At 45.5% G+C, this 15720-nt stretch overlaps 1 protein-coding gene across 2 annotated transcripts in view; it reads right to left on the reverse strand.

Annotated features, from left to right (window-relative positions):
* The window catches only part of LOC134358851 (LIM domain-binding protein 1), a 111562-nt gene extending 104231 nt beyond the window's left edge, over window positions 1–7331 (reverse strand). The window contains exon 1 of one of the 2 annotated variants that reach the window (XM_063071415.1): window positions 6844–7331. In XM_063071415.1, coding sequence (XP_062927485.1) covers window positions 6844–6868 — 25 coding nt within the window. In that variant the 5' untranslated portion in view covers window positions 6869–7331. The remainder of the gene's footprint in view (window positions 1–6843) is intronic. The other variant, XM_063071413.1, reaches the window with a different exon arrangement.
* Window positions 7332–15720: the final 8389 nt, after the last annotated feature.

Genomic DNA, 15720 nt, shown 5'->3' on the forward strand with positions numbered 1-15720 from the left:
TGAACAAACTGAAGAATATGCAAACTTCTGCATTAACGAACGTTCACCCATGTATGTCAGCGAAAGCCACACACACACACCTCTACTTGCAAAACACAGTGAGCAGACGGGAATGGGCCATGACATGGCTGGCATTGATTTTCTTTCCAAGGACATTTCATACGTAGCTCAAGAAGTTCATAAAACAACAAATAAGTTAACTAAAACTGTGCATTCGCTTTAAAGTTTATCACTAAAATTCACTCGCGCTTCCTGAGAATAGTTTTCATATAAACACTCTTCGTGCATTCAATATGCTCTGCAATTCCCTGAGCTCATCATTAAATAATCAGATTCAGCAGAGATGGAGAACCCCACTCAGTTATATCTGTTATTATTTAAAAAAAAGTGTTTAATCAAAAACAAGAGAACTACCATGTTACAGCAACAGTTGGAGAAAATGGCTCTGAAGTTCTTTGCAAAGAATATCTCAAAATAACTCTCGCATACAGAGCGCCTTTCAAGGGTCACAAAGCACGGCAAAAGCAGTGAAGCACTTTGAAGTGCGGAGATTCCTGTGACAGAGAGAACATGGTTCCCACACACAGTGAGAGAGCGACCAGGTCACCAGCATAAGCAAATCTGACTGTGGGACAAACATTGGTCAGAAGCTAATGAAATGCTGACAGGATAACGTGTGAACTACCCTTTATTCGCTCATGGGTTGTGGGTGTCGTGACCTTGGCTGGCAGCCATTGCCCCTTTGAACGGCGAGGCCTGCTAGCCATTTCTGAAGGCAGGTTACAGTCAGATTGGTGGGTCTGGAGTCACAGAAGCAAAACTGAGGAAGGGCAGGAATCTCCTTCTGCAAAGGCCAGTAGTGAAGAGTATGGCTTTTAAAACAGCTTCACAGCTACGACTGGCACTTCTGAAAAGTCCACATTTATTTAATTAACATAATTAAAATTCCCCAGCTACTATGATGGATTCAGACTCATTCATCCAAGCCTTTCTTTTTTTAGCCATCACACCAAATTCCTCAATTCATGGAAACATATATAAAAAAAAACACAACCATTCGGCCCCTCAAAACTGTTCCACTGTTTAATGTGATGCTGTGTGCCTCACTGACTTAATAAAACAGACGGCATCATCAAACAGCCCATTCACCACGGACATTCTCCCTTCTGCCCCCTCCCTGGGGCAGAAGATACAAAAACCTCAAAGCACGTGCCACCAAGTTCAAGGACAACTCAATGACACCGTTATCAGTCTCTTGTATGGACCTCCAAGGTGGACGTTTGGCCTTACAATCTACCTCAATATGATCTTGTAGTTTATCGATTACCTGCACTGCACTTTTTCAGGAGCTTTCTTTATTCTCCTTGTTATGATTTTACATTGGTTGAGCTCAATGCATTGAGTAACTATTCAATCTGTGTAAAAGTATGCAAGACAAATCATAAACACAAGAGATTCTGCTGATGCTGGAAATCCAGAGCAACACACACACACACACACACTCTCACACACGCACTCACACTCGCACACACTCGCACACACACCTCTCACACGCACTCACACACTCTCTCACACTCACACACTCACACACTCTCTCACACTCTCTCACACTCTCTCACACTCTCTCACACTCTCTCACACTCTCTCACACTCTCTCACACTCTCTCACACTCTCTCACACTCTCTCACACTCTCACACACTCTCACACACTCTCACACACTCTCACACACACACTCTCACACACAATGCTAGAGGTACTCAGCAGCATCAATGGAGGGAAATAAAAGTTGATATTTCGGGCCAACACCATCAGGACCTGGAAGGGGGCAGAAACCGGATTAAGGAGGGGAAGGAGTGCAAGCTGGCATCAGGTGGAAAGGTGGAGGGATAGGGATGAAGTAAGAAGTCGGCAGGTGATAGGTGGGAGAGGTTAAAGGTCTGAAGAAGGTGGTGAGGTGAGGTGAAGGGAAGGACAAGCCTTTGACTGTATCTTGGTACATGTGACAATGATAAACAAAAACCAATAATCCCTCTCAATGCTACATTCCAACCCATATCCCTCCAAATCTTTCCTAAGCAATGATCTGCCCGAGTGTTTTTTTTAAGTCAGTACTGTATCTGCCTCAACCACTTCCTCTGACAGCTCACTCCATTTTTTACCACCTACTGTGTAAGTAAGTTGCCTCCTCGGGTTCTGATCAAATCTCTACCCTATCACCTTAAACCTATCCTATCATAATATTAATATTGCAAAAGCTAGAAGTGCCAACGGTGATCAGGGATTCACAATGGAGGTCCCAGGGCCTCAGAAATCTGAGCTGGTACTTAAACACTGTCCAGACTTATCAATCTTTAACAATTCTTACTGATGCACCATGGAAAGCACCCTGTCTGGATGCATATCGGCTTAGGAAGGGAACGGCTCAGCCCGTGACCACAAGAAACTGCAGAGAGTTTTAGACACAGCTCAGCACATCACAGGGACCAGCCTCCCCTCTAACACTTCTCACTGCCTCAGTTACGCAACCAGCACAATCAAAGTCCGCACCCTCCCTGGACATCCTCTCCTCTCCCATCGGGCAGAAGACACAAAAGCCTGAACACACATACCACCAGGCTCAAGGACAGCTTCTATCCCACATTCTGAGACAGATCGCTTTTATAATAACACGGACTCGGCCTCACAATCTACCTTGTTAAGATCTCTCACTTCATTGTTTAACTGCACTGCACATTTTTTGGTCGTTTTCAACACTTTATTCTGCATTGTTAGTGTTTTACCTTGTGTTAACTCAATGCCCTGTGTAATAATTTCGTCTGTGCAAACAGTATACAAGACGAGCTTTTCAATCTGCTTTAGTACACTGTGACATCGTACCAATAGCGGATGTAATGGCGAACTGGGCCGCAGGTTAACCTCCAATCCAGGAGTGGGCACCTTTCACCTTTCACTCCAAAGAGATACAATGTGCTAGGCCAGGTAATCATGCCTCTGGGACTCTTCTACACAGCCTCTTGCCCCCGTCCACTGAGCCACATCTGATGCTCACGACTACCGACCACCGACCCAGTTTGTGTGCAAAGGACGGGAATGCAGAATGCGACAGATTAGTGGCACACCAGTTAGTACCACGACCTCACGGCGCCAGAGAACCGGGTTTAATCCTGCTGTCTGTCTGGAGTTTGCAGGTTCTCCTGGTTACTGTATGCGGTTCCCCCAGAATGTCTGGTTTCCTCTCCCACCCCAAAGACGTGAGGGCTGGAGGCTACAAGTGGCCCCTGGTGCGTGAGGGAGGGGGAGAATCATGGGAGAGCTTCACAGACATGTGTGAGAGAGAGAGAGAAAAAAATAAGTCACAGAGGTGCAGAGAGACAGAAGGGGGCTAGCCTGATGAGATTAATCTGTTGGGAGCTGGCAGGAAATTGATGGGCCGAAGAGCTTCCTCCTGTGTCATAATATGCAAGGAAGTGCTGAAAATTTTTGTTTCCTTTTGTTCTTGTTCATAATCCAGTCACCCTCAGCCTTGGCCCAACCATGCTTCATTTGCTTTGAGGTGTCTCCAGTCGGTGAAAGGGACTGCAGAAATAACTCCCAGTGACTTCAAAAACATCCATCTGCCCAAATTAAACATTACCCCTCCAAGCTCTGCAGTGTACTGAAAATATCTGCAATTAAGAGATTCTTAGTCAGGCACACAAATGTAAGATAAATGGAGGGTTGTGCCTTACGTTGGAGGGACAATTTAGATTGATTGAAGAGTAAGTCAGCATAACATTGTGGGCCAAAGGGCCTGTACTGTGCTCCATGTTCACGTTCTAATTTTTGGGAAGATTTGGTTACTATCCCTCAGTCCACAGAGGTACAGTAAGGGTTAGTAAGCTGTGAGAGCGCTATGTTGGCGGCAGGAAGTGTAGTGACACTTGTGGGCTGCCCCAGCACATCCTCAGACTCTGTCGGCTGTTGATCCCAAATGACACATTTTCACTGCTGGGTCTCGATGTACGGGTAACAAATAAAGCTGATCTTAATCTCCCAGAGGGAATTCCATTGCTTGGGTCACATCCAACTGAAGGCATGGTCACCACTGGAGCTTCTGAGGGCAGAGGCAAAGGCTACAGTCGAGAAGGTGGTGCCCAGCCGCCTCTTGCTGCTGAAGGTGCTCCCACTGTGTTGATGCGGAGGGAATTCCAGGATTTGGATCCAGTGGTATTGAGGGATCAGCACTAGATTCCCTCATGTTTGGAGGAGAACCTGCAACTTGGTATTGGTATTAGTTTATTATCGTCAAACGTACCAAGATCAGTGAAAAGCTTTGTTTGCCTGCTATCCAGACAGATCGCAGTTCCTTAAGGTTCATAGCTGGGTGGGTGGGGAATGAGCTCCCACTGTCTGTTGAATGCTCCCAATGGCATGTGTCTCAAATAGCCTCTGACAACCAAGTCCAACTACTGGCCTTTCACCTGTGGCTTAGCTACCAAGCCCAGCAGAACTGTTTCTACTCAGAGTTACTGGCGCCTTAAAACTAGTAACTTCAGGCAGATGGGGCTTGTCAGCTGTGGTTGGCAGCTCGTCTCTGATCTCAAACCCCCGCTGCCTTGTAGCTATACCCACTCTTGGGGAAGACTTCAGAGTCAACCCCGAGGAAAAACCTGGAGCTGGAGTCCCCAGGGCAGTCCCGCATTCAGCTCAACGCTGACCGGCAACTCCTGCGACGCTGCCGGTGCCAAACTGTATCGGACTCTACTGTTCCTTTGTGTTCATCAGTTCCATGGAGAGGAGAAGCCTGCTACATGGGAAGCAGCTTCCTCTCCATATTGAACAACCCTGGTTGGCACGTGACAGCTGGGATGTAATATCCATCCTTGACCACGACCAACGAAGGGCCTCTAGGCAGATTATGCCAGACTTAAGTACATTGAGATGGGAAAAAGGAAAGCAGAATGTAGTGTCGCAGTTATGAAGAAAATTCGGTACAGTTAAAGACAAATATTGTGCAAGGACCACGATGAGATAGACTTGGTGCTCCCTTCCTTGTGCCTGCTGTCCCGCTCCTCCATCTGTCGGGAAACCCCGAGTGATAACTGCAATGCACTTCACAGGGAGCACGCTCTGTGCGTCGGGAGTGGAAGGGGTTAAATGTTTAGGGTGGTGGACTGAGTCAGTCAGGTAGGCGTGCAACTTGGAGGGGACCCAGTGCACCCACGTACAAGCTGCCCTTGTCTATCTCGGGGGGGTGGAGACACAGCAGTCCCCAGATGGGGAGGACTTTGCAAGGTCATCTGGCTGTGTTTGATCAGAGCCTAGGTCAAAGAGAGATGGTCTGTCTGGTTTTAATCCCTTCTGTTGCAATGCAACTGAGGGCTTGCTCAGCCAACTCGGAGGGGGAGGAAGACAAGGCAGAATTTCTCCTCTGAAGGACATTGCTGAAGTAGGCAGGTTTTTACAACAATCCGGTCATTTTGTGGTTATTAATGCAAGGATTTTTAAAAAAATTTCAAATCCCACCAATGGTGGAAATTTCAAATCCAGATTTGAGCTCTCTGGATTGTTGATCAGGGCCTCTGCATTAATAGCTTGTCCACCTCTGTGCCATCACCCTGCCCGATGGTCGCCTCTGGGGAATACATGAGAAGCCAGGGCAAGAGAAGGGTGATGGGACTGGAGGAAGTTAGCAGAGACAGCAAGGCAGGGGAGGATACTTGAAAACTTCAGTTGGACGTTAGGGTGATTTTCTCAGCTCAAGAGTTGTTGATACCCACAACAGCAACCACACAACTCCTGGGGGACCAGGAATCACACCCGGGACCCCAGGTATCAGGGCACCCAAACTCCTGCGATGTACAAACCCACAAAAAACACATGGAGCCACCATGTTCAGTGGTAGACCTCAGATACACTACTTTATACAAACAACTCATTGAACATGGTGGTGGCACCACAGGTTACTACAGCAGATGTGAAATATCAATGACGCACTCTCGGGAAGAGAAATGCAAAAGTTTACAGACCATATGTCCTCTGGAAGGACCTCTCGTCCTGCTTTTTTGGGAGTGGTGAATGCTACAGACACAGCATTTGCCTGTGCATATCACGTGTGTGAAAGAGAGGGTGTGAGTGTGTGTATGTGTTTGTGTGTGTATGTGTGTGTGTATGTGTGCGTATGCATGTGAGTGAGTATGAGAGAGAATACATATGTCTGTATGTGTATGTGTGTGGGAGAGTGTGTGAGTGTGTACGAGAGTGTGTGTATGCCTGTGCATGTGAGTATGAGAGAGAATACATATGTCTGTATGTGTATGTGTGCGGCAGAGTGTGTGAGTGTGTACGAGAGTGTGTGTATGCCTGTGCATGTGAGTATGAGAGAGAATACATATGTCTGTATGTGTATGTGTGCGGCAGAGTGTGTGAGTGTGTACGAGAGTGTGTGTATGCCTGTGCATGTGAGTATGAGATAGAGAATACATATGTCTGTATGTGTATGTGTGCGGCAGAGTGTGTGAGTGTGTATGAGAGTGTGTGTATGCGTGTGCATCTGTGTGTGTGTATATATATATATATATATATATATATATGGAAATATAAAATATTCAGCAGGCATCATTTTGTTAAACACTGCGGGTATCCTTGGAGGAGAAAGTTCCTCACCAATCAAATCTAAAATGGTTCAACCACAAAAAAACACATTAAGGCATTTTTCTCTCTTGCTCTCCTTACAGAACATACTGAAACCAAGAGGAAGGTAAAGCCACAGGCCTAAATACCAGCTCCACACAAACCACACATTTCCACATCAATAAAGTTAATTGGTCAGCCATTAGTTACTGGAGTATACTGTACTCACCAGGACACGAGCAACCTCCTGACATTTTTCACATCTCTGAACTCCCTTCCTATGTGTGTGTGTGGAAATACGTTTCCTTTTAAATCCTTTTTTTTTGCCTCTTCTGGTTTCGAGACAGCACTGCCTGTGCCTCTCTCTCTCTCTCCCCCCCCTCTCTCTCTCTCTACTTCATGGTGCCCTGTGTGTGTTGATGTCACGTACTGAAATCTCTGGGAAGGAGAGAGAAAGAGAGAGAGAGAGAGGGACCGTCAGACAAACAGGAAGCAGAAATTATTCATTCCCTCAAAGGCAGAATACCTCCACTCATTAATATGCAAATGTAAAATTCAGTGGGTGGAGTGTGTGTCTGGCAGTGTAACCCAGGAAACAGGGATGGCAAAGCCTGAATAAGCATGTGACCCAGATTTCCTCTCTCTCTCTCTCGCTCTCTCTCTGCTTTGCGCACTCACAACCCCTCACTGAAATCTCTCCCTGCTATCCATCACCACCCTCTCCACAATCCCAGCCGTAGTCCCTTCCAGCTAGTTGATCCGGCCTTGTTTATCGAATGAAGACAGTCACCTTCCCCCTCCACTTCCCTATCCTTGCTCCTCCCCTCAACAACCTCCAGCTCCCAGGATCTGGGAGACGTGAATGTTTAACCCTTTCTGGGAGGCAGCCCAACAACATTTGGGAAAGGACGTTTAGGTTCGATCAGAAATTAAATGATGCAAGCTCGGCAAATGGCTGTCCTTTCCACTGCGTACTGAGAAAAGCAAATTAAAAGGACATTTCATTTCATTTCATTTCAGGATTTCCTTCGCAGCGCTAAGGCCGTTCGGCCCACCACGCGTGATTCCAGGTCAGGTGACAAAGACTTTTGGTCTCCCAACCTCCAGTCCTGCAGACAGACTTTCTCTCAGAGGGTCTTCCAACCAGACACCAAATTATTAGAATTAATCTTTGAGCCACTGTCTAGAGGGGAATCAAAAATTCACGATTCAAATTTGTTTAATGTAATTAAACAAGTTTAAAGGAGAACAAAATAATTATTACGCCAGATCTGATGCAGCACAAAAAAACACAAAAGATAAAGAACACAACAATAATTAAAAATACAATAAATATAAATACATAAAATTGCTTGTATACATGGATGGATTTTATGTCCATGAAGAGATGTTAGGCTGCAGATAAGGTGACTGACAGGAAATAATAAAGTAGTGGTGGGTTAGTGGGTGGAGATGTTGATCAGTAATAGGAAAGCAACGGTTTTTGAGTCAGGTGGTCTTGGTATGAGTTCTTTATAGCCTCCTCCCTGATAAAACGGCTTCTCTAGTACTTGGAGACACAAGAGAGCGCAGACGCTGGAACCTGGAGCAACATACAGTCTGCTTGACCACTGACATTGAGCTTGAGGAGATTTGGTATTTAGTTATTTATTGAGATACAGTGTGAAGTAGGCCCCCTAGCCCTTCAAACTGTGCTGCCCAGCAATCCCCCAATTTAATCCTAGACTAATCACGGGACAATTCACAATGACTAACTAACCTATTCACCAGAATGTCTTTGGACTGTGGGAGGAAACCGCAGCACCTGGAGAAAACCCATACATTCCACAGGATGATGTAAAGACTCCTTCCAGATGACATTGAAATTGAACTCCAAAATCCAATGCCCTGAGCTGTAATAGCGTTGTAGCGTTGTGCTAACTGCTACGCTCCATGCCCCCCTTCCGTACCTGACAGCCTATTCAATAAGATCCAATCAATCTGATTCCAGCATCAATGCAACTTTTCTGTCTGTTTACCCTATATCCTTTCACTTCCCCCACCACCTGAAAATCTGCCTTGAATGTACTTAGTGTCTTCGCCTCTTCTACTCTCTGGGGAGAGAATTCGGAATCAGGTTCAGGTCTATTATATAATTATTGTGATACAACATGGAACAGGCCCTTCCAGTCCTTCGAGATGCACTGCCCAGCATCCCCCGATTTAACCCTAGCCTAAGCACGGGACAATTTACAACGACCAATTAACCTTCCAACCAGTACGTCTTTGGACTGTGGGAGGAAACCAGAGCCCCCAGAGAAAATCCATGTGGTCACGGGGAGAACGTAACAGGCAATGGCGGGAATTGAACCGGGTCGCTGGTACTGTAAAGCATTGTGCTAAACATTACGCTACCGTACCACCACTGACCCATCTACTTGGTGGCCACTTTATTAGGTACCTCCTATAACCCATCCACATCAAGGTTTGATACGTTGTGCATTTAGAGATGTTTTTCTGATCCACTGTTGTACTGTGTGGTTATTTGAGATACTATCGCCTTCCTGTCACTTTGAACCACTCTGGCCATTCTCCTCTGACCTCTCTCATTAACAAGGCGTTTTTGCCCACAGAACTGTCAAACCTGATTTTTTTTTTCCTTTTCAAATCTAGAGACTGTTGTGCGTGAAAATCCCAGGTGATCAGCAGTCTTCTGAGATACTCAAACCACCCCGTCTGGCACCAACAATCATTCCACGGTCAAAAGTCACTTAGATCACATTTCTTCCCCCATTCTGATATTTGCTCTGAACAACAACTTGACCAAGTCTACATGCTTTTATGCATTGAGTTCCTGCCGCCTGATTGGCTGATTAGGTATTTGCATTAACGAGCAGGTGTGCATTTGTACCTCATCAAGTGGCCACTGAGTGTATATTGTGAAATTAGTTGTTTTGCAGCAACAGTTAATGCGTAATACAGAAAAAGTAACCAGAAGTAACTGTAAGTTACACTAAGGAACACAAAAGAAATAAATAGGTAGTGCAAAAATACGGCAAAATACCCGGTTCACCCGATGTGGCCTTCTATATATTGGTGAGATCCAACGCAGACTGGCAGACCATTTCGCTGAACATCTACGCTCTGTCCACCAGAGAAAGCAGGATCTCCCTGTGGCCACACATTTTAATTCCACGTCCCGTTCCCATTTTGACATGTCTATCAACGGCCTCCTCTACTTAAAGATGAAGCCACACTCAGGTTGGAGGAACAACACCTTATATTTCGTCTGGGTAGCCTCCAACCTGATGGCATGAACATTGACTTCTCTAACTTCCATTAATGCCCCACCTCCTCCTCGTACCCCATCCATTATTGCCCATCCTCTGGGTTTTTCCCCCCTCCCCCTTTCTTTCTCCCTAGGCCTGCCGTCCCATGTTCCTCTCATATCCCTTTCGCCAATCAACTGTCCAGCTCTTGGCTCCATCCCTCCCCCTCCTGTCTTCTCCTATCATTTCCGGTCTCCCCCTCCCCCTCCCATTTTCAAATCTCTTACTATCTCTTCCTTCAGTTAGTCCTGATGAAGGGTCTTGGCCCGAAACGTCGACTGTACCTCTTCCTAGAGATGCTGCCTGACCTGCTGTGTTCACCAGCAATTTTTATGTGTGTTGCTTGAAATTCCAGCATCTGCAGATTTCCTCATGTTTGCAAGATAGTGAGGTTGTGTTTACAGGTACATGGGCTGTTCAGAAATCTGATGGCTCTCCACAGAACATTCCAGATTCAAGACTCGGGATTCATTTGTTATCAAAGATTGTATAAATTATGCAATCTTGAGATTTGCTTGCTCACGGGCGGCCACAAGGCAAGCAACCTGAAAGAACCAAATTAAAGAAAAGAAAATCAAACTAAAAGACCAACACCCGATGTGCGAGAGAGAGAAAAAACACAAATCACGCGAACAATCGAAGTGAACAACAGCACCTTCACCACTCTCTGACGGAAGAAATTCCTCTTCCTCTCAGCTCTTAAACTTGATACTCTGCCCTCCACACGCCGACTCTCCCAAGACAGGAAGCAGCCACTCATCACTCACCCTATCAATCTCCTCAGCACCGCACAATGGGACTGTTTTTGCATTCTTTCACACCCTGGGGTGGACAGGCCTCTTAATCTTTCATACCTGGAACTATGCCTGTTCACCGTGACACTTTAATAAACCCTCAGTGAGGGAGGAGTTGATGCTCTGGGGTCTCTACCAATTTCCCATCAAAGTCAAGGCAGGAGTTCGGGAGAAAATGTGGAAAATCTCCTTTGCTCCTGGGGTGCCAAAGTACATTTATTGTCAAAATCTGTATATGTCACCAGAGACTACCTTGAGATTCATCTTCTTGCAGGCACTTAGAGGAAATTAAAGAAATCCAATAGAGTTTAAGAAAAACTATAAATTCACAAATAGCCAATGTATAAAAGAAGGCAAATCGTGCAAATAATAAAATAGTGCTGAGAACATGAGTTGGAGAGTCCTTGAAAGTGAGCCTCAAGGATGAATGTAGAGCCCACTGCTCCACTCAATCTACACCCATGACCGCGTATCTGGGCACAACCTAAATGCCACCTATAAATTTTCCGATGACACAGCTATCGTTGGCGGAATTTCGGATGGTGTCAAGCAGGTGTACAGGCGTGGGAGAGATCAGCTGGTTGAGTGGCGTCACGACAATTCTGCACTTCCATCTGTATGACAAAGGAATTGAGTGTGGACTTCAGGAAGGAGAAGTCGAAGGAACACACACCAGACCCCCCCAAGGGAACAGAAGTGGAAGGGGTGGGCAGTTTCAAGTTCCTGGGTGTCAACATGTCTGAAAATCTATCCTGGGCCCAGTGTGAGGTAGACCATAACCAGAGGCTGTCAGTGTCAGAAGTCTGACAGGGAATTCAGCAGAAACTCTTTCTCCTGAAGAACGGTGACTCCCACAGGGAAGGGTGGGGGTCGTTTGTATTGACGTATCTAAGGGGAGTTTGGACAAGCAAATGTACCGAAGGATTAAACTGAACCGGAGGTGGGGAAAGCAAGGGGAAGGCTCAAATGGAGCCTTGATACCAGCACCGACTTGATGCACTGAATGGCCTGTTTCTGTACTATAAACTGTAAAAGTGCCGTAATTCTTCCTTTGTAATAAATGCTGCGACTTCGCTTCGGGGGTTTTGTGAGCAGCGCTGACATTGGACAGGGCCCAGCAGAAGTTCACAAGCATAATCCCAACAATGAAAGGGTTAATGTATAAGGAGCATTTGATGTCTCTGGCACTGTATTTGATGGTGTTTAGAAGAATGAGGGGGGATCTAATTGAAACCTATCAAATATTGAAAAGCCTAGGTAGAGTGGATGTACAGAGGATGTTTTCTGTAGTGGGAGAAGTTTAGGACCAGAGGGCACAGCCTCAGAATAGAAGTACATCCCTTCAGAATAGAGTTGAGGCATAATTTCTTTAGCCAGTGGTGGTGAACCTGTGGAATTCTTTGTCTAAGATAGCCACTGAGGCTAAGTCATTGGGCATATTTAGAGTGGAGCTTGTTAAGTTCTTGATTAGTAAAGATATCGAAAGTTATTGGGAGAAGGCAGGAGAATGGGGTTAAGAGGGATGATAAATCAGCCATGATGGAATGGGAGAGCAGACTCAAAGGGCCGAATGGCCTAATTTGCTTCTATGTCTTATTGTCTAACTGATACACATGTAAGATATTGGGGATAAATGTCAGAAGTAGAGCCCAGTACATTTACCTGATTTTAAAAACGCAAACAGGAGGAATTCTGCAGATGCTGGAAATTCAAGCAACACACATCAAAGTTGCTGGTGAACGCAGCAGGCCAGGCAGCATCTCTAGGAAGAGGTACAGTCGACGTTTCAGGCCGAGACCCTTCGGCAGGACTAACTGAAGGAAGAGCTAGTAAGAGATTTGGAAGTGGGAGGGGGATTTGTCCAAGGGATATGTTATTGAGGACACCAGGAATGATTTGCCTGAACTTTCTGAAATAATTCCACAGTGTCTTTTACATCCATGTGCAGATGATCTCCGTTTGGAGCCCAATGGAACAATGGCACATTTTAACACAGTGCTACGCTCTCTGTACCCCCTCAGATGCCATGGCACACCCTTAGCACCAGCCCTCTGCCGATGCCACACAGCCACACAGCAGAACAGGCAATGTTAGCTTGAACTGAATGCTCATGGCTTAACCACATAACTTACTGACTCAGACACAAACGGGAAGCTGTAGCAAACAGTAAAATGAAAGAACATGAGGGAGCGTAGTCTGAGGGGGTAGAGGAACTAATGGGGATCCATGGTTGTGGGTCTCATCTGCTCCAAACTCTCCTCTCCCAACACTGAATCACTTAATCATTTTCAGCTGTCCCTTCTTGCCAAGAGTCAAGGCATTTTTCTCAAGGCCAGTCCAATTCCAAACAAAACATTCCTGAGGATAATCATCCTTAAAGTAATTTTGTTCACGGACACAAGGAAGTTTCTGTTCAGACTGATTGCCTTGGGCAGACAGCCAGGACTTTATCAGACTAGCAAGGGGCCTACTAAAGGCCAGCATTGCCTAGCGCACCACAGGAACACCCGGAGGGGACAAAGCCTTCACCACACGGGGAGACGCAAGTACAGGAGAGTTAGGAGGTGGCCACAAGGACAGCTTGAAGTTCTGTGCACGCTGAGGGCATGGTGCATCACATCCATGTGCCAATGGTGCATTGCACAGGGTCTGTGCACGGTGACGATACTGAGTACTGGATTTGCACACGCTAATGCCATGGTGCATTGGGTTTCCACACACATACATGGTGGGTAGCATAACGTTTACGGCACCATTAATCAGAGTTCAGTTTCTGCTGCTGTCTGTAAGGAGCTTGCATGTTCTCCTTGTGACCGTGTGCAAAGAGTCCTCCCACATTCATCGACGTATGGTTAATTAGTAAGAGTTAGGGATTTGTGGATATGCCAGAAACATGGTGACACTTGCAGGCTGTCCCTAGCATATTCCCGGACATGGAGGTCATTGATGCAAATGATGAATTACTCTGTGTGTTTCAATGTACACGTGACAAATAAAGCTAATCTTGTCTCTTTGGATTTGTGCATGCTGACAGCATGGTGCACAGGATTTGTGTGCACTAGCACACATGAAGCTGGAGCTCTGTGCACTGACAGTACATTGCACTGAGAGCTGATTTAACTGAATGCTTGACTTGGGAGCTATGGATATAAAATAGTCCTTACAGACTGATGGTGTTGACTCTCATAAAATACAAGGGTCTACTCCTAACTCTAGACCTTGAGGTTACTGCTACGAGGCAGACCGGAGCACATTTTAACTGAGATATCTCTGGAGAGACAGACAGCAGAAGCCAACAAGGCTGTTTGCACAGGAAGCTGAAAGCTGACGATCCAATCAGCTGTTTATCACAGCACTAGCTGCATCCAAACAAAGACATTGAGAGAGCCTTGTGATAAGGTTCCTGCCGTTCCTGTTACTCAAATGTGCAAAGGCGTTTCTCGAAGGAGTCAGGAAATGCAATACTCAGCTGTTTAGCCTGTGTCTAATACGTACATGGTATGGCAGAAGCATTGTGGCACATTGAGTCTGTACTATCTCTGAGCTGAGTTATTCCATAAGCCCCATTCTCTGCTCCTTGCCCAAAGTCCTGCGAATCTTTCTTGACTGCCTACCCAACAAGTTTTCGAACTCTCTGATTGATTCTACTACCACTACAATCAGGACAACAAATTCTAAATCATACATACTCTGCATAATGTTTTCTCTTGCGCAGTTGTGCAAAGGTTGTGTCCCCGGCACTTGAACCATCCACTAACATCTAGCTGCCCTCGCTCATGACTTTTTTTAAATTTAGAGATACAACATTAACAGACCCTTCTGGCCCTATGAGTCCGGGCTGCCTAAATTACACCTTAAACGAAGTGAAGAAAATGGCAGCTGGTCAAGCAGCATCAATGCGGAAAGAAACTGTTAATGTTTCAAGATGATTTATTTATTTGATTTTTAAAAAATCATTAAGAGATACAACATAGAATAGGCCCTTGGAACAGTGCTGCCAACAACCCACCAGTTGAACTCTAGCTAATTATGGGACAATTTACAATGACCAATTAACCTACCAACCAGTACATCTGTGGACTGCAGGAGGAAACTGGAGCACCCGGAGGAAACCCACGCATTCCACGAGCTGACTTTTCAGCAGAACTGTCTCAGTCTTCTTTGCTTTACTGTATGAAGGACTATTCCAGATCCTCCATGCCAACTTTGTAGCTGAAATCCATCATTCCTGGAACTGTTTCAGTTCATACTTTCTGAACCTTCTCCAAGACCTTCACATCCCTAAATTTAGCAGTGTAGAGCTGGTCTATGCCTCACTGATTTTTTTTAGCAATGCATGTAATGAAATACATTTTGCTGGAGTGGTCAGCCATGGATAGGATGAGTGGTTTCAAGTTCCTGGGTGTCGACATCTCAAAAGATCTTGATATAACTACAAAGAAGGCACAAAAGTGGCTATATTTCATTTGGAGTTTAAGGAGACTTGGTTTGACACCAGAGACTCTCGTACATTTCTATAGGTATACTGTGGAGAGCATTCTAGCTGGTTGCATCACCGTCCGGTATGGAGGGGCCACTGCACAGGATCGGAAAGAGCTGCAGGAAGTTGGAAACGCATCCAGCTCCATCATGGGCACTAACCTCCCCACTATCCAGACCACCTTCAAAAAGACGGCATCCATCATTAAGGACTCCCATCACACAGACACAGGGCATGCCCTCTTCTCACTGAGAGGAAGTACAAGAGCCTGAAGATAGACATTCAACATTTTAGGAATAGTTTCTTCCCCTCTTCAATCAGATTTCTGAATGGACAATGAACTCATGAACACTAATTCACTATTGTTTGCTCTCTTTTTGCACTAGTTATTTATTTTTAAATACATATTTCTTTATTACTTTATAGTATTTTTGAATTGCAAAGTACTGTTGCCACAAAACAAATTTCACAACAGACAGTATGTCAGTAATAATAAACCTGACTCTGATTGTTGTTCAACTCTC

This window comes from Mobula hypostoma, chromosome 19 (genome assembly GCF_963921235.1).
Source record: "Mobula hypostoma chromosome 19, sMobHyp1.1, whole genome shotgun sequence".
NCBI classification, from domain to species: domain Eukaryota; kingdom Metazoa; phylum Chordata; class Chondrichthyes; order Myliobatiformes; family Myliobatidae; genus Mobula; species Mobula hypostoma.